Source organism: Acanthochromis polyacanthus, chromosome 17 (assembly GCF_021347895.1).
Source record: "Acanthochromis polyacanthus isolate Apoly-LR-REF ecotype Palm Island chromosome 17, KAUST_Apoly_ChrSc, whole genome shotgun sequence".
Classification (NCBI taxonomy): Eukaryota; Metazoa; Chordata; class Actinopteri; family Pomacentridae; genus Acanthochromis; species Acanthochromis polyacanthus.
The window spans coordinates 2,246,035-2,270,843 of record NC_067129.1 but is presented as its reverse complement, the minus strand read 5'-3'; the positions used below and the strand labels follow the sequence as shown (position 1 = coordinate 2,270,843).

Genomic DNA, 24,809 nt, shown 5'->3' with positions numbered 1-24,809 from the left:
TTCAAAATAAAAGCACCTCCAGCTTTGCTCCTCTCAGATTTACCTGCAGTAAACCGAACAGATGTGGTATGACGGAAACAAAGCAGGACATGTGAATTCTTTTTAATAAAATCATTCTCGCATGCAGTTTATTTAGTTTGTCGTGTCGCATTCACTCAAAATCTGAAGGCACAACTGTCCAAAATAAAACTACTGAGAGAGAATAACACTGAAAAATGAGACAAAAGTTTCTCTCAATGTTAAAGAATACAGAATTAAGAAATAACACTTCATTTTACTGCTCTTGTTTTTTCCAGCTCATTTCCACTAGAAGCTGTAAATAAAATCCTGTGAAATGTGGTGATAATTATAGAGGGAAATCTTTTACAGATGGTTAAAGATGTGCTTCAGTAAATATTTCACTGTTGTTTCTGCTTCCTGATCGGCAGTGGAAAACAAAGACACATTTTTTAGATTAAAAATTATTTGCAAAACCGTAGCTCTGCTTTCACCGTTTCTCTAATAATTAGTACTAAATTGTGCAAGAAGTTCTTGGAAATTTCCTGATTTTTTTTCTAAATTTTGTTCAAATGAGCAGGAAAACACATGATCCATAAAAGCTGTGTCTGTAGATGTGATAATACATTAAATATTTCGTGTGGAGTTTGATCACGGCAGCTCTTCTCCTCATCAAAGTTCCATCAAACCTGTCGGTGTTTCCTGCAGCTTTCTTTGAGGTTAAGTCTCCTTCCCAATAAAAGCCTCTTCGCCTTCTAGCTGGCGGGATCCACCACCAGGACTTTGCACTCCCTCTTGGCGATCTTGTCCAGCGACAGCAGCGTCTTGTCCTGCGGCGGCAGGTAGAGCGGCCGGCCGACCGGCGAGCCGACGGGCGGCGTGATGGCCCGGCGCTCCATGGCGCTGCCCGTCCTGGAAACATCCAGCGGCATGATCAGATAACCACCTAACCGCATGTGATATCTGCTCGGTCTGAAATGAGAACTTTACCTCATGATGTGCGATCGAGACGGCTGCTGGTGGGAGAAGGACTGAGATCGACCCAGACTAGCCTGGTGTCGGTCCAGCAGGTCTCGAACTGCCGGGCTGGACGGGCTGTTTTTACCTGCATGATGAGATGACAGCTTTTACATTCAGCAGTAGAGGCTTTGTGGTGTTTTAGTGACATTTAATCACATGAAAACGAGAAGAGATGTGAAAACGTTCATATGTGGACCAACCTGGAACAAGTTTGCACTAATTTATGGACACGAGAAGTTCATAATGTTCAAGGTTTGTGTTGAGATAAGACAGTTTTAGACTCACATTCAAATAAAGTTCTCTTTTATCACTCTGTAGTCCCTCTGTCTAACCTCCTGATCTTCATCTCGTTCTTTTATTTTCTCTTCAGCTTCTCTCTTAATACCTGTGTACCATGTCATCCTTTTAACATTTCTATTTTTAAATGTGTAATTCCTTTTCCAATAAAAACTGTTTATTTGGGATGTTTAAAACAGGAATGGAGAAAAAAAGGATGAATATCAGTTGAGTGTTTTGTTGGTTGCAAGTAAGAATTGTAGAACTAAGAAGTGGCTATCACAGGATATTCAAGTCAGCATGGAGGGATACAACAATGGATATTTATGAAATGGAAGAGATGACAGCATTTGTAAATCAAAAACAAAACTGGTTTGTAACTTCTTGGGAAAAATGTCCAAAAATTTAAAGACAAATGTTCTTAAAGATGTTCATGTTTCTCTTTATTTTGCTTTGTTGTATTTTTAAACCACATTTTTAAAAAAAAGTTCATGTTGAGATTTTGATCTGTTTCTTTCTTCAGCTCAAAGGATAAACGTTTGTGACTCTTTAATCCTCCTTTTCACATTCTCAGTCACTGTTGAGTTATCTCACACCTCTATGGAAAACTATGACTCAAAGAACTCAGACATGTCCTGTGCTCATTATGACAGTTATGTTGTTGTGAATAATCACAAAAAAAAAGGTAAATCATCATGACATATTTTCCAATCCCTGGCATCTAAATGAACTGTATTTTTCCAAATATCCACAGGTGTTACCAAAACTGGAAAAATGAAGGCTCTACGTACGAAAGGTTTCTAAATATTTACAATTTTAGAACTTCCAGAAATGTTTTTTATGCCACTTTGCATGTGAAAGAAAGTTCTTTCACTTCACCGTGCTGAATGCATCTCCAACAGCTCCAACAGCAACTTGCTCCTCTGCTCACTATTTTTTGAACCGTTGTGCATTTATTTTACTGATTCACTATATTTTATTTTCCTTTCAGTCTCTGCTCTGTGGAAACACTGCCTGCAGTTCATCTGAAGACTCAGAAGTTTTTGTGTTGGTCAGCTCTGCATACTCATTCTGAGGAATGCAGATTTTTTTGTATTTTATATTATCTACAGAATATAGTGCAAACTGCTTATTTTAGTGTGTTTTATTAGACATGTAAAGAAAAGGGATTTTCTAAAGCGTCATAATTTTATGCTTATATTTAGTTCATTTTCCTGCTGGAACAATGCAGCACAGATGAGTCGTCGAAGGACTATCAGAAAGCTGAAAATCTGACAGTTTCTTCTGTGGTGCCACTTTTCTGCGGTTTGATAAGTTGAAGCTTCTGTGTCTCTCAAACAAACTGTATTTGTCAGTTAATTCTAAAAATAATATGTGCTGAATGCATACGTGCTTCCAAGGCTGCTTTACTTATTATATTATTACTAAAAAAGACAGAAAAGGTCAGAGATTGTTGTTGCTTTACAGTGTTTCAGACATGAGGATTTGTGCATCAAAATGATGTTTAAGTGACTCAGAATAGAATCTTAATCTGACATCAGCGACCTCTGATGGAAACCTGACGCTCTCCTCACACAAAAACATTTTCTTCAGGGGGAAGAAGGGAAAGTTCTTACGTGACAGCGGCCGAGCGTCAGGCGGAGGGTTTGAGACTGAAGCTGTGAACTGGAGCTTCAGCTTCATGTGTTGACTCAGCTGCAGAAAGAGGGAAGATTTTCTCAGCGAGGTGAACAAAGAGGCAGCAGGACTGTTGCTGCTCGACGTACCTCGTAGAGTCCTGGTTTGAGGATCTGGAAGGCGACACTGAACGACAGAGTGCTTCCTTTGCGACAGTGACCGAGGTTACTGAGAGGAGTGTGACAGACGACGGCTGCCAGCGCTGCATCCTCACCCTGACCACGACCTGAAACACGCAAATACGGTTAGAAAACAGCAAAAGAAAGCAAAACCAATCCAGAACAATTCTAAAACCATCTGAAAACAAAGCCAAAACTAAGTCCAGGCTAACCAAAACCTACTAAAACCCAGATAAAAACCAAGTCCAAACCAGTGTAAATGAGAGTAAAAAATTAACTCCCAAACCAAGACCAATCTAGTCTAAAACTAAGCACAAAATGAGCTCAAATTTACCAGTTTAAAATCAAGTGCAAAACAGAACCAACCCAAGTCCAAAAGTAGTTTAAATTCAAGACCAAACCAGTTTATAATCAAGATAAAAAGTATTCAAAAAAACAATTAAAAATCAGGACCAGACATGTCCAAGATGAATTCTAAAATTACATCCAAAACCAGTCCTTATTCAAGCCTTAACTCATCTAAACCCAGGGTCAAACCACTTTACAATCAAGTCTAAATTATTCAAAAAGTATTCAAAAACCAGCTAAAAATTAAGACTAGACCTGTCCAAAATGAAGTCTAAAATCATATTTCCAAACCAATCCAAAAGCAAGTTCAAAACAGTCCAACTTCAAGAACTAAACCACTCTAAAACCAGGTCCAAAACCAAATCCAAAACCCGTGGTAAAAAAAAAGACCCAACCTGTCAGAATGTGAGTCCAAAATCAAGATCAAACGTGTCCAAAAAAAATCTATAATCAAGTCCAAAATCAAGTCCAAAACCAGTCATTATTCAAGACTTAACTGGTCTAAAACCAAGACTAAACCAGTTTAAAATCAAGTGCAAAACAGTACCAAACCAAGTCAAAACTGTTCCCAAACCAAGTCCAAAAGTAGTTTAAATTCAAGACCAAACCAGTTTATCAAGTTGAAAATTAGTCAAAAAGTATTCAAAAACCAGTTAAAAATCAAGACTAGACCTGTCCAAAATGAAGTCTAAAATCTAATTACCAAACCAATCCAAAAGCAAGTCCAAAGCAGTACAACTTCAAGAACTAAACCACTCTAAAATCGCTCTAAAACCAAGTTCAAACCAAATCCAAAACCCAGTCCAAAATCAAGACCAAACAAATCCACAACTAATTCATTAAAACCCTATCCTAAATCAAGAACAAAATCAGTCAAAAATTGAGATCAAATAAGTTTAGAATTAAGTGCCAACAGTCAAACACTACTCTAAAACCTGTCTAGCTAATACCTAGCTAAGCTAACTAGTTGCTTCATATTTACTCCACAAAAAGAGTGGAATCTGTCTAAACGTCTGAATCATAGAGAAGAAGATTCCAGGTGGATTTCCTGTTGGACGAGATCTGACTGGATAAAATGCTTTCCTGTGGTCTAAATCCACACTAACCGTCTGGAGTCCAGACAAGTCGGACGGCCAGGAAGTCCTGCAGGTTGTTGAGCAGGACGTATTTGACCTTGAAGTGCTCCTTCACCCTGACGGTGCTTGGACAGCTCGCCGTCATGACGAACCGTGGCCGGTCCAGACGGATGCTGGGCAGCCTGGAGGTTAATGGAAGACAGAGGGTCATCGAAAAAAGTGAAGAAAGAAAGCAGACTAAACTCAGCCTAAAAGCAGTCCAAATCTAGTCCAAAATCAATCCAGAACTACCCTAAAATTAGCCTTAAACCAGCTCAAAACGAGTTTAAAATTAGTCCAAAAATAGCCTAAAACTAGTCTAAGATCAGTCTGAAACTAGCCTAAAATCTGCTCAAAGCTAGTCCAAATTAGTCCAAACCTAATCTAAAACCTTTCCAAAACTACTTTAAAGCTGCCCCCAAGCCAGTCTGAAATCGGTCTTAAACCAGTCCAAAAATAGCCCAAAACTAGTCCAAGACCAGTCAAAAACTAGTCTCAAACTAGCCTAAAAGTAACCTAAAGTCAGCCCAAAATTAACCCAAAATGAGTCAAAAACCAATTCAGAACTACCCTAAAACTGGTCTTAACCCAACTCAATACTAGTCCAAAATTAGTCCAAACCTAACCTGAAACCATTCCAAAACTAACCTAAAGCCAGCCCAAAACTAGTCCAAGACCAGTCAAAAACTAGTCTGAAACTAGCCTAAAAGTAGACTAAACCCAGCCTAAAAGCAGCCCAAAACTACATCTGTTCTTAAACTTGTGATGGAGTATTTGAGGACTGTCGACTGGTGTTTGACCTGTAGTGGGTGTAGATGCAGTTGGTGAAAGGCATCTTGGGAGTGGACCACTGCAGCACAGCGACCAGAGGAACCTCCAGCCCCTGAAAACACAACAGTACACACCGACATTCACCACAGAGGAACGCATCAAGAAAACCTTCTTACAAAACAACCTGAGGAGCTGTAATGATATCAGGAGTCACACGTCGAGTGATAATATCCTTTCAAAGTTGTCTCGATGTTGGGTTATGGACTTTAAGCAGGAAATTTAGACTGAGAGTAAAATAACGTCACCAGATCAATGTCAGACTAAATGCAACTGTAGAAGAAAGAACTGAACCCAACAACCACAATGACCTCGTTGGAGTCGTCCTGCGGCATGTCGTTGAGGTGCAGCTGGAACAAGAAGTCGTGCTCCTCCAAAGAGCTGAGCATGCTGGGAAGGCGACAAGCCAAGCTGTCCACCCGGCAGAAAGACGCCATGCCGACCTCACCGGACTGGTGGCTGCAGGGCAGAATGGGTTCCGTCAGACTCACATCAGGCAAGAAAAACTAACAGATGGTCATAAAACTGTAACGTGGCAGAAAGCCAAACAATATAAAGTTTTAAAATTTAATATGTCATATAAAATCTCAAAATATATTAAAATGTGTTCTAGCAAAAAGGCAACAGACTTTAAATAAACATAAATTATTAGACTATAACACAACATAACACAATGTAAAAACCAGCCTAAAACTCGTCTAAAACCAGTCCAAAGCTAGTCTAAAACCAGTCCAAAGCTAGTTTAAAACTAGTCCAAAAACTAATCCTAAACCAATTCGAAACTTCCCTAAAATAAGTCTTGAACCAGCTCAAAATTAGTCCAAAATTAGCCGAAAAGTAGTCTAAAACCAGTCTGAAAGTAGCCTAAACCCAACTCAAAGCCAGTCCAAAACTAGTCCAACACCAATTCAGAACTACCCTAAAACTAGTCCAAAATTAATCCAAACCAAGTCTAGAACCATTTCCAAATGAACCTAAAACAGCGAAAAACTGGCCTGAAACCAGTCTAAAACCAGTATAGCACTAGCCCAAAACGGTCTGAAATTAGCCTACAACTAGTCTAAAACTAATCCAAACCTTGTCTATAACCGATCAAAACCAACCTGAACTCAGCCCAAACCTAGAACACAACACAACACAATATCACACCATAAAATTAAACATAACAGACGACAACGTAACAACACAAAATATTTTGTAACGTAACACAACGCATCAGAGTGCGACCTAAGTGTGAAACAGAGCATAATGCAACAGAATACAATTACAAACTGTAACTTAGGACAGGGTAATATAACAGAAAGTAACGGGAACTTGATTCAGTAAAACCTGTTTGTACGTACCACACGTTGTCCACCAGCAGCACGGAGCCGTCGGGCATCATGGGAAGGTAGGAGGCGTTGAGGTTCGGTAAAATCCGAACATCTCGAATGCTCACCTCCTCCTGAGACGACTCATTCAGCACTGAGAGGAGAGGAAACTCAATTTTAGGTAGGGAAAATGTCATCTTAGGTGATTTAGACATTTGAGACAGAAAGGCTGTTTAACTCCTAAACGCTGGAAGTAATTTCCTGCTCATGATCTGCACAGCTACTATAACTCTAATAACAGTGATTCTAGTCTTTAATATCTGACCCGTAGCCGCTGCAGGCAGTGTAATAATAAGTGTGGAAGTGGAAGTCGAGATTTAGTGCTTACATAATTTGGAGGAATCAAACAGGAACTTTTTCTGCTCCAGTGTGAATCTGGTTAATAACAGCGGTTAATTAAAAGTGATTTTGTACCTTTAAGGACAGCAAGTTGTCTCCCAGAAACAGTCATCTGCTTACAGCGCACGGTTGGGGGCGGTAGGACGGTCAGGGTGGTGCTCACTGCAGAAACAACAGGAGAAAGTCGGTCCAGTCGCCTGTAGCTGCAATTATTAAGTACATTGATTGGTGTTTTTAGTAGATATATGATTGTTTGATTGGACTGAAAGCCAAAAAAAGAGTTTTTTGGTACCATCAATTTACATTTCCAGCGGGGTTCAAACTATGCCTAAAATAAAGCTTTAATCGTCTCATGAAGTCGAACAAACTGTTTAGTTCTGGAAACTTCTGCATCGTCACACTTCCACCTCCGTGCTTCACTGTGACGACTATGCACTCACTGTGGTAGTCCTGGTCAGGTTCACGCCCGACATGCAGGACTCCATCTGAGCCCAGTGTACAACAGCGTTACTTTTTAACTAACAACTAGGAAAAGATGGTCTGTTCCTAGCTGCTAGTTAAAAAGTGACACCATTCTAAAGCAAACATTATCCATGAGCCCAATGTGAAGAAAAATGACTCCTTCCTCTTTCTAAGGTCATAATGGCCCTTAGAGATATGATCTATTCTGACTAAGGAGGACAGTTGTCTCCATGTTGGTCTGTAATCTAAATCTGACTTTCTTCCAACTACAATATAAACCCAAAGATCAGAGAGAATCCTCAGAATTGATGCTGGCGTTGCTTGCACAGTTCTTGCACTATTTGAATTTTCCTACACTTCACATCATTCCATAAGCCACTTTTTACACCCTTCACCCTTGTGCATCTTGTAAATATTATTATGACTATAACTGTATTGTTGTTTACTGCTGCTCACTGTATGCTGTAACATGGGAAATTTCCCCTGACATGGGGAGTAATAAAGATTATCTTATCCTATCTTATGTACTGCTGCTCAGTTGGTCTCACTTCTCCTGAACTTTACTCACGATTTCAGCCATCTGAGTCTCTAGTGTGTCTCTCCATGTTGCTGAACTTCCACAACACCCAACAAATCTATGTTGGTCTCATCTGACCAAATAATGCACTCCTAATGTTCATCATCTTGCGGTTTTGTTCCGAGCACCAAGCAAGGGTTTTCTTCTTGCCCTCCATCTAATGAGGTTGATGTTATGAAGCGTCCTTTACAGAATTTCCCCTGATAATCCCAAATCTAAAGCGGCTGATATTTGTGGTTCACGGCTTTATTTATGTATTTTTTATTTAACCTTATTTCAACCAGACGAAAGACCCCTTGATTTAATGGTACTAGGGCTCCTTCTATACCTCCTGATTACTGCTCCAGCTGTGTTTCTAACAGAACTTTAGTTGCTCACTGATCCATTCATGAAGTCTCACAATCAGATTTTTCAGGCAGCTCTTTTCTGTGTGGACATGATGCAGACATGCAGACTGACAAATCAAACAGATCCAAAACTGAGAAAGTTCTGGTGATTCACGGCTCTATTTTAGAAGCATGTTAATGCAGTTACACTGACTGTAAATCACAGCAAGACTCAGTTTAGTTTAAATGATCACAGGTAGATTCCCTTTTGTTGCCTTAAGTTTCTGCTGTGAGGCTTGAATTTTCAATATTGCTCTTTTAAAGTATTTCTTTACAGAAATGTTCAACTGTTCAATTTAGCACTAATTAAGAGGTGATATAGTTTAGATTCCTTTGGCATTTAATCTACGTGGTACTGGTTTGTTGTCACATGCAAACATGCAGTATGCAAATAAATGCTGCTTATTTTAAGACCTGAATAATTACCACTTTCACCCTTTTTCTGTATTTTTACATCCGCAGCTAAACAAACGTACCTTTCCTTAAATACAGGGAGTTCAGTGCATGTGACGATTTATTCTGATGAACCAACCAGGGCTTAATTCTGAAGAAACGCCGCCCCCATGTGACTTTAACTGGTACTGCAAGCATCACTGGCGACTTCTGCTTGTTTTCTGAGCAGAACTTCACAAAATAAAGATCCAAAGAGTAATAAAAGTAGAAACGTGTCTACCCTGAGCCTTGAAGGTGTTCAGGTCGTGTCTGAAGGTGTGTGTCGGCTCTCGCTGCTGCAGGACGCTCAGGTAGCCGAGTTCCTGCACCTCCACCTTCTCCGCCTCCCTCTTCCACACTGTGACCATCACCTGGAAAATCACAAAAGAATCCCAGTCAGTCTTAAAAACGCAATCTGAAGCCGGTTTTCTGGATCACACTTGAGTTTGCAGGCACCTTTCACACTAATATTCCAATAATAATCTGCCTTGGTCCAGTTTTCCGTGGAGTTTGGTTCATTGCAGCCGTCGACGATCCGCAAACTGACATTATTATTGTGTTGTCTTGCTTCCAGTAGTGCAGAATTTTACCACTCCTAGATGTAAATATAGAACCGCTTTGTAACTCTAGATGTAGGTTTTTATTCCCACATTTATTTTTTAAGGGTTTTATGTGTTCTTCAGGGTGTGGATTAGAAAATGTATTTTATTTTCATTAATTTTTTCTTTTTTTTCTTTTTAATAAAAAGCTGACTGGGGAAAAATCCAACAGTGTTTGAAACCCCAAATTTTTAACATTTCTGCTTCATCAAATATCAAGCTAATTTTCAGGATAAAATTCACTGATGTTTCGACCTTTGTCAACCCTTAATATTTACCTCAGTTTTAGCCCAATATTCCTTGGAGCTTTAACAGGAGTTTTCGGCATGGTATTGGTAAATATTTAGGAAAATTTTAACTCCAGTTTGGGACAAAATGTACTCATATTTTATCCTTGTTTTGGTCTAACATTCACTGAAGTTTGAACCCTGGTTTGTTTCTATATTGACGTGAGCTTTAGTCCATGTTTGGGAACCTTGTGAACGTTTTCTGCACAAAGAATTAAAACCGACAGAAAATATTAACCATGACTGCAAGTTGTTGTTCTCACCTACATGTTTCTAAGGATTCTGGGTGTGCATTGGAGAATTTATTTAGTTTTCATTAATCTTCTATCATGAATAGATTTGTTAGCCTAAAACTGTGAACATTTCAGCAAGACAAATCTGAAAGATCTTGAAATTTGTCATTAAAAAGAAGGAAAATCCATTCAGCATTTTGATGTGGAAACAACAGAAATGTCACACATTGGTGAATTGATCAATTATTCAGCTCTCTAATGTTGAATACGGTCTGTACGTGTATTTTGTGTTTTAGCTGGAGTCTGGAAAAACCTTTTACAGGCGTGAAAATGCCATAAAATCACTGTCAGAAATGAAACTGCCTGGTGTTCCTCCTGACCTTGACTTTCAGGGTGCTGACAGGAAGTTTGTCCAGAGACACGGTGAGAGGAAAGATCACTTCATCCGTCAGAACCACCGGCTCGTCCAGAGGAGACTGAAACAGAGAAAATAATCAAAGGATTTAAAAGTGTCACGGAGCTGCAGCTGTGTTTACAGCAACCTGCTGCAGGGGTCAGAGGTTGCAGAATTAGTAGTTTTTACATTCTCTGGTCAAAGCAAATGATTACTTTTGGTGAATTTTAAAATGAGACAAGCAGAATAAAGTCATCTTGATTAGATATCACCGTTTTAAACGCAGGTTTTGTGATTTTTCCAGTACGTGACCGAGAGTGTAACATTTTTTTTCTGTTTTTACAGTTCCTGGCTGTGATAAATAATGTAATTCTGGTGAGTGTTTTAAAACTCATTTTAGTTCAGGTTCCACATTCAGCCCAGTCTGATCTGAAGTGATCCACACCAGCAAAATCACAGCATAGTAACCTATAAATAAGTCCACATTTTCACTTTGTTTTAGTGAAAAAAAACACGTTCTGAAACTGTTCACATTTAAGGAATTATCTTTTTACAAAACATCATGAGGAACCTGAAATTTCTGAAGAAATATAAGTTCAATTCAAGAAATATTATGTCTCAATTCATTTCACAATACTACTTCCAGATCAAGGTGTATTTACAAAGGAACAAAACGTCTAGTCATCTGGAAATGAATGATAGAGTATTTTACTGAATGATCAAAATGATGAAAGTCAAACAAAAAGCAACAAAAATAAGAGAAAATATTACAAAAATGAGACACAAAATAACAAAAGAACAATCGAGTATTTTATGACCAAAACAACTTGTCATGGTCTAGAAATGATTTGAAATTCATAGTTTTACTAATTTACAATCTGCAGTTACTGTCTTCTCTGGAATTTTTACACTTTCAGGGACGGTTTTGGCCCACGGGCCGCATGTTTGTCACCCGTTTTAAAAGACAGAATGCCTCTCGATCCCACCAGCAGGTTTTGGAGTTCAGAACGTTAAACAACAAAGACTGAAGGTCACCAAAGCCATGAGAATCTATCTGCTGGAGAGCCTGAATGTCTGAACGATGTCAAAGATATGATGATCCATGTCAGTGCTAGACAAGGTGACCGACATCAACACTAAGATACCTGGACAGGTGCCCTGCGGAACTCCCTGGACGCCGTTCCAGACGAGTTGTGGATGAGCAGCGGCTTGCAGTCCCTGAAGTTCCGACACCGGGAGTCCACCCTGCTGCCCAGCGCCGCGATGGCTGCCTCGGCGGCTGCGATGTAGTCATCCTCGCCGTCCTCGTTGGCCTCGTCCCCGCTGCTCTGGTAGTCGGGGTGATGCTGGTGGTGGTTGCCCCGGTGGCGGCTGCTCTCGCCTGGACTGACGCTGGCCACAGCACACAGGGAGCCAGCCAGCTCCCTCCACGCCCGGCTGCTGGCCGACTCTGACCCAAAACCTGCTGCAGCAGCATCAGGGCCGCCTGCTGGAGGAAAGGTTCGTGTTCAGGTTCATTCTGATGATGAGGATCTCCAAAGGTAACATAATGAGGACAGAGAACGATTTTGCTGCTTTTAGCCCCAGTTTAGTTCGGTTTAATCTGATATTTTGTCCTGTTTAGATTCCATATTATCTGGTGTTTTAGTTCCATCTTATCTGTTATTTTGGTTCAATACCATCTGGTATTTGATCCGGTTTTGGTTCCATAAACTCTGGTGTTTTGGTTCCATTTTATCTGTTGTTTTGATTCAATGCTATCTGATCCTGTTTTGCTTCCATATTGTCTCTGGTTTTGTCCTGTTCTGGCTCCATATTATCTGGTGTTTTGGTTCCATATTATCTGTTTTTATGGTCCTGCTTTGGTTCCATATTATCTAGTGTTTTAGTCTAATTTTTGGGATAAAACTCAAAAATATTTTCGCTCTACTTTTGTCCAATTTTTCAGAAATTTAATTTTACTTTTGTGCAGTGTTGACAGGAATTTGAATCCTGGTTGGTAAGTTTTGGCACTGACTGGGTCCAACTAGCAGATTAATTTTCTCTCTGTGGACTCATCAGTGAATCGACTCATTGATGAAATTCTCATGTTAAATACAATGAAAGTGTTGCTGTTTTTAAAATATACTAAAAGCACTTCCTGGTTATTGTGGCTCTCTGCAGCTACTGTGTTGATGCATGTTCTCCTTCTTTGATGGGTTACTATAAAAGCACATTAATTATCCACAGTCTGGTATCAGCTACATGATGAATTCTGCAGGTAAAACATGAATGTTTTGCACTGATGAGGCTCACAGGGAGGCTGTGTGTGAAAATGAATGAATAAAAACACCGGTCTGGACACTATCAGCTGCATCTGTTTGACACCGAAAACACCGACTCTGGCAGCATCCTCCCTGCCTCCTTACCGGGGCCGGGCTCGGTCGGTGTCGCCCCGGCGTCCCTGCAGCGCAGCACCAGGAGGAAGCGGACGGTCTCCCCCAGGTAGAGGTGGCTCCGGCGGGGCAGCGTCCGGTAGCGCGCCGGGTCAGACAGATCCGTGATGGGCACCGCCGGGAAATACATGAAATACTCACACTGCGACTCCATCATCTGCACCATGGCGACGGAGGAGGAGGAGGAGGATGCTGAGGAAGAGGAGGAGGACCAGAGGATGGGACAATGACACGAACACTTCCGTCTGCGTCACACAGAACAGCCAAGCGGTGCGCCCCCCAGCGGTGGATTCACAGGAGCAGCTGGAGCCTGCAGCAGGAGGCCGCTTCTGCACCATCAGCAGCATGTGGGCCAGTTTGAAGTGAGGGACTTCTGGAGTCCATGGGATAAATCTTACATACATTTTAATTACAAGCTCATTATGATCATGTCTTTACAAATTTCATAATTATTTATTATGGAAACAATCACCTATTAATAAAAAATGACTGGATATCACTAAAATGTCAACTATGTTACAAAAAGTCCCACAATTATATATTGACATGTCCATAATGATTAGAAAATTATCCATGATTATAAAATTAACAAAAAAAATTGTCCTAAATGACTTGAAAATTGTCCGGGTCAATATATAAGTGAAGGACTGAAGTCCATGGGATATATCTTGCATAGAATTCTATTATTAAAAGTGACAAAACTGTTGCTTTTTTTATGTTCACTATGATCACGTCTTTAAATTTCATAGTTATTCATTATGGAAACAAACATTTATTAATAAAAAATGACTGGATATCACTAAAATGTCAACTATGATACAAAAAGTTCCACAATTACATATTTACATGTCCAGAATGACTTGAAAATGATCCATAATTACAGAAAATTAGTCCAGAATGACACGAAATTACTTGAAAATTAGTCCAAAACCACAAAAATGAGCCAAAATGATGAGAAACGATTAAAGCTGACATAAATCTTGTTGAAAATAACAAAACAAAGGTTGTCCTAAATGACGTGAAAATTGTCTGGGTCAGTGTATAAGTGAGGAACTGTTGAAGTCCATGGGATATAGCTTGCATACAATTTATTAAATGTAAAAAATAACTAATGTTTTTATGTTCATTATGATCACGTCTTTACAAACTCCATAACTATTATGGAAACAATTGCTTAATAAAAAATGACTGGCTATCACTAAAATGTCAACTAAATAACCACACGAATTCAATACCAACCACCTTCTAATGAGCTTTAAACAAGAATAAAATGAGCTGATTCAGAAATAGTTTGGATTGTGTTCTTTTTATTAAGTTGAGATAATCATGACTGATATTTATATTTTGACAATACACCAAATTTAAAATGGAAGTGTGACTGCTTGGCTCTGTGGCAGACTGCTGACCTCAGTAAACCAGCAGCACCATCTACTGCTGCATTTATGTTACTATTGTTGTGGCAGAAACAGCCATAAACAAGCCTGCTCCATTGTCTTCTTCTTCACCTGCTTAGATTGTTGAAACAACGTTAGCCAATCTTTTTGACTTGTGACTCTGCACAGTTGAGCAATATAAACTCATGACCCCTCATCTGGGATGTGAGTTCTTACTAGTTTCAACAAACATGTTTTCTCCTTCTCATGTTGTTTCTCTTGAAGGATTTTGGATGCTTTGGTTGAAAAAAATACTATTTCACAAGGAAAAAAGAATGGAGAAAACCCCTTTTAAAATTTTTAAACTCATGCAACTAAAATACTTACTTTTCTTCTTCATTTTTTTCCCCACACAGGTTTATCTTATGAAGTTATGCCTGAACACTTCCTCACATTCGCTCCTCTCTGTCCTGCTGTTCCTACAGACATGTAGCAGCGGTTTGCTCTTGGACTTACTTCTTATCTTGAACCCATACAGCCAGTGACTGAGTTGTGGTGTTGAGCCTTTAACCCACAGAGATCTATGGTTAATGAGAAATAGTGATTGTTCCTAACTGCAATAAATAAATATAAATGAATATTTAAAAAAGAATGTCATGAACAATGAAATTATGTAGCTTTCTACACATTTCTGTCCTTATTACACTGCCAAGGAACGCTGCGGAGTTATGTGATGATCGGCGTACGTTTGTCCTTCTGTTAATCTGTCTGTCTGTGTGCAACATTACTGAAAAACAGACTAACAGATTTGAAAGAAATTTTCAGGAAAGGTCAGAAATGACACAAGGAACACCTCATGAGATTCTGGCAGTGATGGGGCTTATAATCTGGATCCATGGATTTGTTAAAGATTCTATATGACTGCACAGCATCACTGTAGCTATGACAGTAAGTGAACGCTACATCAACTGCCTGCTGATGACCACATGATTGCAATCCTACTACGAATCCACCGCTGCGGACTTATCAAGACTTATCCATCAGAAATGCCACAAGGAACAAATGATGAAATTGTGGGGGTGTTACCGAGTCCCATCAACTCCTGCCACCTGGTACATATTTAGGTCACGTGATTCAGTATCTGTACATCCATCGGAAATCATACGATGACTGAGCAGCCTTGGCAGAGTACTGTGCTCTCTGAGTACTTTTCTTGTTAAGACATGAAACAAGTCAAACAACATGAACCAACCGACCAACCAACCAACCGACCAACCAACCAACCAACCAACCAACCAACCAACCAACCAACCCTGTTTGCTCGTCGCCACAAGTGGGAACCATCTGCACCACATCAAACATCACTTGCTCATGTGACAGCATGTAAGTTTCACAACAGAAAACAGCTTTACAGCTCCAGTACATTTGCTTAGATGCTGCTGATAGGCATAAGCACCATTTACAAATTCCATTTGTTGAGGACTTCAATGTTGCAGCTGTTCATTACAATCTACAACTTCTACAGAAGCTGACACTTGCTTTAAGGATTATTATTTTACTCAAATCAATTACTTCTTTTCATGATTTCTTTGTAGCTTGTGTACCTTAAATTTACTTGTTCTTGCCTTTCATTCTGATTTAGGGTGAAACTAACCCCTTCACAACATTAACAATGCGCTAAAAGCCTGGTAAGTTCAGTCACCAAAACCATGTGGCTTGATGTAGACAAATACTATGATTTGAGTTTAGATATGACCCTTTTAGAACATGTTTTGATTTTTCCTCCATGCTCTGCGTTAACAGGCATCTTTAACATGTAAGCAAAGTTTTCAGGACAGACACTGAAGTTTCTTTCATTTACTTTGGACTTGTTTGTGCTTGTTAAACTTTGTCTCTACAGAGAAACACATCTCCTCAAACATTAATGAATATTTAATGCGTCTAAATGAGTTGTCAGGGGACGAGGTGAGACGTGGGGATTTCTCTTTGTGACACCTCAGAGTGTTTCACCAAACTGAAAAAAACATTTCCAGAACAACAATAACACACCTCATCATTTGCAAAGTTTAGTAGCAGTTCAACTTTTACACATAACTTTGTTTGTTATCTTTGTTTCTTCACAGTTTTCATACATTTTTATGGATGTGGACATTAGATGTCAAACCCAGAAGAGTTCAAAACTTTGTGTAAAATCCTAATAGATGATACTGTGTTAGATAATAAACATTAATGAAAGTAAACAGCATGTAGAAATGAAAATAGGCTCTGATTGAAGTCACAAGTAAACAGTGAGTGAAAAGTAAAGTATAGAGCAATTGTTAACCAGAAAACCAGACAATGAGAATAATCAGCAATTGCAGATGAAATAAACAGCGAGCAAACGCAATAGTAGACAGCGAGTACAAATGAAATAGCAAGGAGACTGAAGACGAAACTAAACAGCAAGCAAAAACAAACAGATAGTGATGTGTAACATTATTTGGACGTGGCATTGGTGCCGTTTTAAGAATCTAAATCTGCAGTAGAGCAGCCAGCTCACCTACACTCCATGTTTACCTCACTGCAGTTTGTTCATGTGACTGATGTATTGCTTTTCTTTTTTTTTGTCTGCATTTATTCTCATTGTTTAACTCCATGGAAGGGGTGTCAACACTTTATGAGATTAATGCATATTTTAGTCTTGCAGCCAAATATCTTATTATTTAGTGCATGCGTGTGACCATCACCAGCCCTCCCTGAAAGCTAAGCTGACACTTTTATTACATTACCCTGTTTAAGAGTCAGGGAGGGCAGTGCTACACCTCAGTGGTGATGTGAGGGGAAACAAAGGGGTGGACAGGACGAGAGGGGATGGACAGGGACAGGGACTAGCAAGCAATGCTATTACATCTGAAGAATATCAGGTGTTGTGTTATTCCCAACTAATAATTACCCATCAATAAGATAAACAAACAAACACATACACAAGAGAACAGAAAACCAAACAATAAATAAATAAATGAATAATTAGCCAGACAGTACTGAACACCATAGTTGTGGGTGTCATGTTAGTATAGAGTGGAATAGGCCAGATGATACTAGAGGAAGATACTAGAGAAAAGGAGAGAGGGTTTAGTTTGAGATTAGACTCTGGAGAGAGTCTCAGCACATTCCGGCGGGTCCCATCACTGCTCAACAGCGGAACTCGACAGGAGCTGGTGGGACCTGAGCAAACATGCACATGCAAGTGTGAAAGACCCCGAAGCCCAGAACAGCCATCACAGCAGTGCAGTGCCAAGCCGACAGGGCACCCCCCCACAGGCCGAGGAGCCACGGGGCAGCGCCCCCAGAGAGCAACCGGGGCCACCATGTACCACACGGACCCCGAAGACAAGAGGGCGCAGCTGATGTATTGCTAACTTTCCTTTTCCACTTTGTACAAGTTTCTGAACTTCAGGAGTTAAAAAAAAAACAAGAACAAAGGAAAAGTTCAGTTTTAGTTTTATTTCTTTATTTTTTATTTACTTTAATCAACAGCCTCTTGAAAAATAAACATGGAGTTAACTGCAGTGTCACTGTTCTTTCTGTTTAGGGACATGTTTCCTTAATTAGTCAGGGCCCTTTGTTAACTTCTTGAGGGTAAATGTTTGTCAGCTTCCACAAATGTTCCCATCCAACAGTCTCCAGACAACCCATTTAGTCACATTAAATGTACAGACACTCACTAATTAATGTTTTCAACAAATGCTGACATGATTAATGACTCCCAGGGGCGTTTTTAGAAGTCTTCATGCAGAAGGGAACTAGACCAGCCTGCAGTAGATGGCAGAACCACGCCCAGATATCTGAATGGACATACACACATACATACTTACCCAGCCAGCCAGATACCGAAGCGAATGCAGTAACCCCGCTGACGTGTACATCAGGCGTGGTTACTGATGCAATACGCAAGAAATGTGCTAAGTGACCCCTGTGACCTTGATGTGCTGACCTGTAACTCCACAACTGAGCAGGGGACCTTAGACTGATCTTCAGTGCCAAGTTTGATTATCCTGACTTCAGCACTTGCAGAGATATCTGAATGGACATACACACATACATACTTACCCAGGCAGCCAGATACCGAAGCAAATGCAGTAACCCCGCTAACGTGTATGTCAGGCGTGGTTAATAACATGCCTCACCGTGAGGACAAATGGAGGCAAAGTTTGACAAGAACAAACAAAGTAAGTGAGAAAAGTTTACTTCAGAATTAAAATGTACAAAGTATCTGATGTTGATGTTGTTTTAGTCAAAATATCGATTTTTATCTTTGTTTCAATCACAAAACTCCAAACATTTAACTTATACTTTAACTTTTATCTTGTGGACAGTTTTAGGTTGCAGCTGTCACTGTCTTAGTGCATGGTTTCCATGGTTACCAGCGACACTATGGTCCATGAGTGAGTGTCCATTGTCCCTCAGTGCTGCAGTAATACAGCAGACTCTCCATAGTAAATGTAGTTATCAATTCTAAACTCCAACTGCTTTGTCCATCTTGGACATTGGTCGTGCTAGATATTAGGGGTAAAAAGACGTTTTTCTGTGATGTATGATGCCTATAAAAACATTCATTCTCCTTGGAAGCTTTCCTGTTTATTGCTTTTCAACAGGGCTGCACAGTGGTTAGCACTTTCGCCTTGCAGCAAGAAGATCCCTGGTTCGAATCCCGGGGTGGGCCTGGGATCTTTCTGCATGGAGTTTGCATGTTCTCCCTGTGCATGCGTGGGTTTTCTCCGGGTACTCCGGCTTCCTTCCACAGTCCAAAAATATGCTGAGGTTAATTGGTTACTCTAAATTGCCCGTAGGTGTGAATGCGAGTGTGATTGTGTGTCTGTATATGTAGCCCTGTGACAGACTGGTGACCTGTCCAGGGTGTCCCCTGCCTTTGCCCGAGTCAGCTGGGATGGGCTCCAGCACCCCCCGCAACCCTAGTGAGGATAAAGCAGTGTATGGAGGCATGGATGCTTTTCAACAATCAATCACAGTCAGTGTATTTGTTGTTTAGTTGTGGCAAATACTGGCAATTTTGCAAACAGTTTTGCAATAAAAAGGGTTTGGATTAGGTAGGGTAAAGGTTTGGGATATGTTTTGTTAGGGTTAGGTAGTTTAAAAGTTTGGATTAGGGTTAGGTAGACTTAGGGTTTGTTCAGGTAAAGGTTAGGGATAGGTGTGGTTTGCATTAGGTAGGGTAAGAATTAGGGTGAGGGATAGGTCGGGTAAGGGTTAGGGTTCGGAAGTCAATGTTTTTGAACAGAAGATTGAGCCAAATATCCATGTCTATCCCAACCTTTCAGTCAGGCCTGAGGGATGGTAAGTATTGAGTTTGTTAATCCATCTTCTTTCATGATGCTGCCTCTGTTGTTTGGATCACTGTGGATTGTTTTCCAGTCCAAACATTGTGAAGTTATCCAACATGTATTCCTGGAAGTGAATGTACAATGCCATGGTCCGCTCCATTTTTCTTACGTGATTTCGGGTTAGGGTGAGTCAGTAAATGGTAGAGGTCACACATCTGGTGAAATGAAGATCATCTGAATGCAATCAATGAGTCTCAGTGATAGTAGTATAAAGAAACTTCGCGACTCTTGATAGAACTACACCATGAAAAGAAAACAACACTCCAAGCAAATGAAAAGATTAAAACATAAATCAGGTGGATGCAATAAAATGTCCATGTTACTGAATATCTCTTAGAGCAAAGTTAAATCTGTCATTGACAAGTAGGAGTAATATGACACATGTCTAAGTCTGGATATAGCACAATGTCCTCAAACTCTGAGTGACTGTAAAAGAAAGAGATGAGTGAAGGAGGCCACCAAGACACATATGACTACTCTGAAGGAGTTTTGATGGCCGTAAATCTGAAAACTTTAATTGTTTGGCTCATGATATTGAAGAAGCTTCTTCCAATTGACTTCAGAGTCTCCCACCTGCCTTCTGCTGAACTCTAGTCAACTTTTTATACAAATTTTTTTCAACTATTTCTTCTTCATTGTCACTCTCCCATAAAGCACTGACTGGTGAAGAACAGACAGCAGTTGTTGTTTGAACAGTCTCTCCTTTCTCAGCTGCCAAAAATTTTATCTCCTTCAGAAGATTCACAGGTGTCTTGGTGACTTCCCTCACTAGAATCTTTCTTGCACCTCCTTTAGAAGACTCATCAATGTCTTGGTTGCCTCTCTCAGTAGTATCTTTCTTGTAACTCCTTTTGAGGAGTCATAAGCGTCTTGGTGGCCTCCCTCACTCATCTTTTTCATGCGACTCTTTTAGACAAGTCATAGGTGTCTTTCTTGGTGGCTTCCCTTATGAGTGTCTTTCTTGTAACTCTTTCTCCAGAATCATAGGTGTCTTGGTGACCTCCATCACTAGTCTCTTTCTTGTAACTCCTTTAGACTACTCATAGGTGTCTTGGTGACCTCCATCACTAGTCTCTTTCTTGTAACTCCTTTAGACTACTCATAGGTGTCTTGGTGGCATCCCTCTAATCAGTTTTTTTTACAACTCCATCAGACTAGTCATAGGTGTCTTAGGGGTCTTCGTCACTAGTCTCTTTCTCTTAACTCCTTTAGAGGAGTCATAGGTGTCTTGATGGTCTCCATCACTCACCTCTGTCTTCTAACTCCTTCAGACAAGTCATAGGTGTCATGGTGGCCTCCCTCACTAATCACTTTATAATTTCATCAGATGAGTCATGATTGTCTTGGTGGCTTCTGACACTCGTCTCTTTCTTATCACTCCTTTAGAGGACTCATAGGTGTCTTCCCTCACTAGTACCGTTCTTGTACCTCCTTTAGACAAGTCATAGGTGTCTTGGTGGCCTCCCTCTTGCCTGTCTTTCTTGAAACTCTTTCAACACAATCATAGGTGTCATGGTGACATTTTTATAACTCCTTCAGACAAGTCATGGGTGTCTTGGTGGCCTAACTCACTAGCCTCTTTCTTGTATCTCCATCAGACTAGTCATCAATGTCTTGGTGGTTTCCCTCAACATTCTCTTTTTATAACTCCTTTAGAGGACTCATAGGTGTCGTGGTGGCCTCATTCATTAGTCTCTTTCTATTAACTCCGTCAGACAAATCATACAGTAGATGTCTTGGTGGCACATACAAAAATCACGAAAACAAAGGAAAATCTCGATCATATTCTCCGACATATTTGCATATTTTCTTTGGTACTTGGTGTTTTCCAGCTGCACAGCTGCTGGCTGGTTTGTGTCTTCCTCTGCTGATGCGTGGACATGTGATGGTGTGACGTGAAGCTGCTGTGAGGACAGAGCTCATAAACAACAGCAGAGGTTTAGTCATCTCTGCAGACAAGCTCTGCCCACAGAGTGACACAACAACCTGCCGCTACGCTAAGGTGTGTTTGGATGATGCTGTGAGCATTGATGATGCTGTGAGCATTGTTCTAAGTTGTATTTTTTAACGGCTTCATTGTGTTTTTGTGCTTCACTTCTATCATCAATCTCTGAAATGTCATCCAGAAATCAGAATAACACCACAGCTGGGCTGCAGGACGACAGGCTGCTGGGGATTGTATTGTTGTCCATTGTGACCACGCTGCCATGCTGTGTGTTTCTCTACATTAACGGGATGATGTTGTTCACTCTGAGGAGTAAAGCTGTGTTTTGTGAGACTGCTCGCTACATTCTGCTGTATAACCTGTTGTTTGCTGAAACTGTACAGCTGGTTGTGAGTCAGGTTCTGTTCCTGTTGGCTGCAGATAGAGTCGTAATGACGTATCCTCTATGTGGATTTCTCACTCAGCTCGCTGCTTTCACCACTACGATCGCTCCTCTCACTCTGGTGGTGATGTCTGTGGAGAGATATGTTGCTGTGTGTTACCCACTGAGACATGCTGGTATCGTCACTGTCAGAAACACAGATGTGGCAATCATTTTGATTTGGATGTTTTCTTTTCTGAATGTTCTCATTCGACTTCTTCTGCTGTTAGAGCTTCCTTTTGACAACCTGCTGAATCTACAGGTCAAAGGAATGTGTTCGCGCATAAACATATTTGTTGGACCAATATCTGATGCTTATAACAAAGCCTTCACATGTTTTGTGTTCACATCAGCTGGTGTGGCAATCATTTCCTCCTATATTGGTGTTGCAGCAGCAGCCAGGTCGGCCTCTGCAGACAAAGCTTCAGCCCATAAGGCTCGAAACACACTGCTGCTGCATCTGGTGCAGTTTGGACTCAATCTCTCCTCTATCATTTACTTTCCACTGCTCATGACTCTGTCAACAGTAGTGACCAGGGCTGTGCTTGTACACATCCAAAATATTTTTTATTTGTTTATTTTGATTGTGCCCAAATGTCTGAGTCCACTCATCTACGGCCTCAGAGATCAGAGCATCAGGCCCGTCCTCATGTTCTACCTCTGCTGCCGACTGAGACTCTCAGTTGTCGTAGTAAAGTCTGACGTCTCATCCTTGGCTTGCATGTAAATGGACAAAGCTTTATATGTGCCTTTAAATGTGGTATAAATTGTAAACAATGTCCTAAAGCTTTCAAATCCTTGATATAGATTGAAAGCTTCTGAATGAGCTTCACAAATATTACGTTGTTTTGAGAATGACGTTGTGTAGTTTTGTCAGTCTGTCTTAAACCCTCTGCAACAGTAAAACCCTGTCACAACAAAGTATTATTGTTCTTACTCAGATTATATTATTTGTGATTGTTGCATACAGTAATACATGTCATGACTCTGTTCTCTCCAGCACAGATGTGATATTTGAGATTATCCTGTTTAAGTGGCCGTGTTGAGTTGTGAAGATTATCTGCTGCTCTCTGACCAAAACAAACTCTTTCTGGTTCTTTGTCCTATGTAGCGTCACCCACCTCATCTAAAATACACCTTTAAGCTCCGTCTCACCTTTCACTGGATTTTTTTTCCGAGGGAGAACAAAAATGTGAACTGTATATCTTCTATCTTTTCATTAAACAGGAATGTTGCAGCCACAAACTTGTGAAAAATTGTGTGATTACAAAAATGATAGATATTTACTCTTTCTTGTCATTTTATTCATATTCTACGTGATGAAACCACAGTTTGACAGAATTTTACAAGGAGGGACGATTGAAAGAAAAATGAAAACAGAACAAATTTAACGCGTTTGCAGAAAATCTGGGACTCCCTATGAGGTAGAAAAACAACAAATACAGGACTAATCTGCAAATTTATGACGTAAAAGCCTTTGGAAACCCACATCCAAAGGTGTGAAAGCCAGGTTGGGTTTTCAGTTTGGACGTTGAAGAATTTTAAAAAGACTAATGTGCAAAATAAGAATTTCTTGTGTTCTTTGGCAGACTAGAACAAAGAGCATCACGATAGTGTAGTATCCTGGTGATGAAGTGAGCATTAATCTGTCTGTGTTTGTTAAAGAGAGAAACTACATCATTCAAATAGTATTTTACTGCCCTGGTCCTCTGACACTTGACAAGTTGTCCTGACAGCTCTCTGGTCTACAAGTCAAAGTTATCGTTGTTCCAGCCACATACAGTCTCCAGGTCAGCTTCAGAAATATGACAACAGAAATCATAATGACAACTGTGAGAAATAGAGATACTTGGCGAATAATATACTTTGAGGGAAGAGAGATTAACCAGAAGACAGGATATAAACATACAGTGTTGACATGGTGCACAATGCAGAAAATAGTGTATTATAGAAATAGTAAGTGACAAGTCAGAAGAGGCAGGTGGTTTATGTAGAGCAGGGCAGTTATAGATGTAAAGATACTATAAACATGGTAGTGGGTTCAATAAACCTAAGTATTACAGCGAAACATAAACTAATGAAATGACAAGTTGTGGTTGAATGTCAGCTGGCAGCTTGTTCTCATTTCATGCTTCCACAGAGTTTAAAGTTATTAACAGAAAAGCTTTATTAGCTGCTCTGAAATACAATAAAGTGGATACTTTTATGATGTGAGACATGAAGCATCATGACTCGGATCCTGTGTGATGATGTGACCTCACCTGTAACAAGCTGGTGGCTCATTGTGAAGAGTGTGACGCCCTCTAGTGGCTGAATTACAGCAATGCTGAAGCGGAATTAAATTTTATTTTAGCTTTATTAGAAGTGACTGTGAGAGCTTGATGTGCTGTGTGCTCTTTGTCTGTTTTACAGTCATGAATTCATTCATATATTTCAGGATATTTACCTTCTTTTAGCAGAGAGGTGAATGAATCTGTAAAGAAATAACACCGGCCCGTCTGCATTTTTGATCTTTTCACTGAGAATAAATCTGTACTTGATGAAAATTAGCTTGTCAAATATATTAGAGGACGTAAACTGAAAGCAGATAAATGTTTTAAAAGCAAGTTGGGTTTGATATATAAATATATATATATCGGACAATGAGAATAATCAGCAATTGAAGATGAAATAAACAGCAAGCAAATGCAACAGTCGATAGCGAGTTACAAATGAAATAGCAAGGAGACTGAAGACGAAACCAAACAGCAAGCAAAAACAAACATAGATAGTGATGTGTAACATTATTTGATGTT

At 40.1% G+C, this 24,809-nt stretch overlaps 2 protein-coding genes across 3 annotated transcripts; one reads left to right on the top strand and one right to left on the bottom strand.

Annotated features, from left to right (window-relative positions):
* Window positions 1-86: 86 nt before the first annotated feature.
* On the bottom strand, window positions 87-13,146 carry map11 (microtubule associated protein 11). Of its 2 annotated transcripts, none has more exons than XM_022204359.2 (13): window positions 12,868-13,146; window positions 11,605-11,948; window positions 10,446-10,541; window positions 9,188-9,317; window positions 7,165-7,251; window positions 6,724-6,844; window positions 5,692-5,839; window positions 5,353-5,435; window positions 4,544-4,695; window positions 3,060-3,196; window positions 2,910-2,988; window positions 988-1,102; window positions 87-909 (listed from the first exon to the last, which is right to left on the bottom strand). In XM_022204359.2, exons 1-13 carry the CDS (start codon window positions 13,058-13,060, stop codon window positions 753-755), a joined length of 1,842 nt encoding a protein of 613 aa, XP_022060051.1. In that variant the 5' UTR covers window positions 13,061-13,146; the 3' UTR covers window positions 87-752. The 2 variants fall into 2 exon arrangements, with proteins under 2 accessions (XP_022060051.1, XP_022060052.1); XM_022204360.2 differs by having other exon boundaries at window positions 11,605-11,945.
* An 8,460-nt stretch (window positions 13,147-21,606) lies between these two features.
* LOC110958056 (odorant receptor 131-2-like) lies at window positions 21,607-23,191 on the top strand. Its single transcript, XM_022204358.2, has one exon. The coding sequence runs from the start codon at window positions 21,764-21,766 to the stop codon at window positions 22,739-22,741; it is 978 nt and encodes a 325-aa protein (XP_022060050.1). The 5' UTR covers window positions 21,607-21,763; the 3' UTR covers window positions 22,742-23,191.
* The last annotated feature ends 1,618 nt before the right edge of the window (window positions 23,192-24,809 follow it).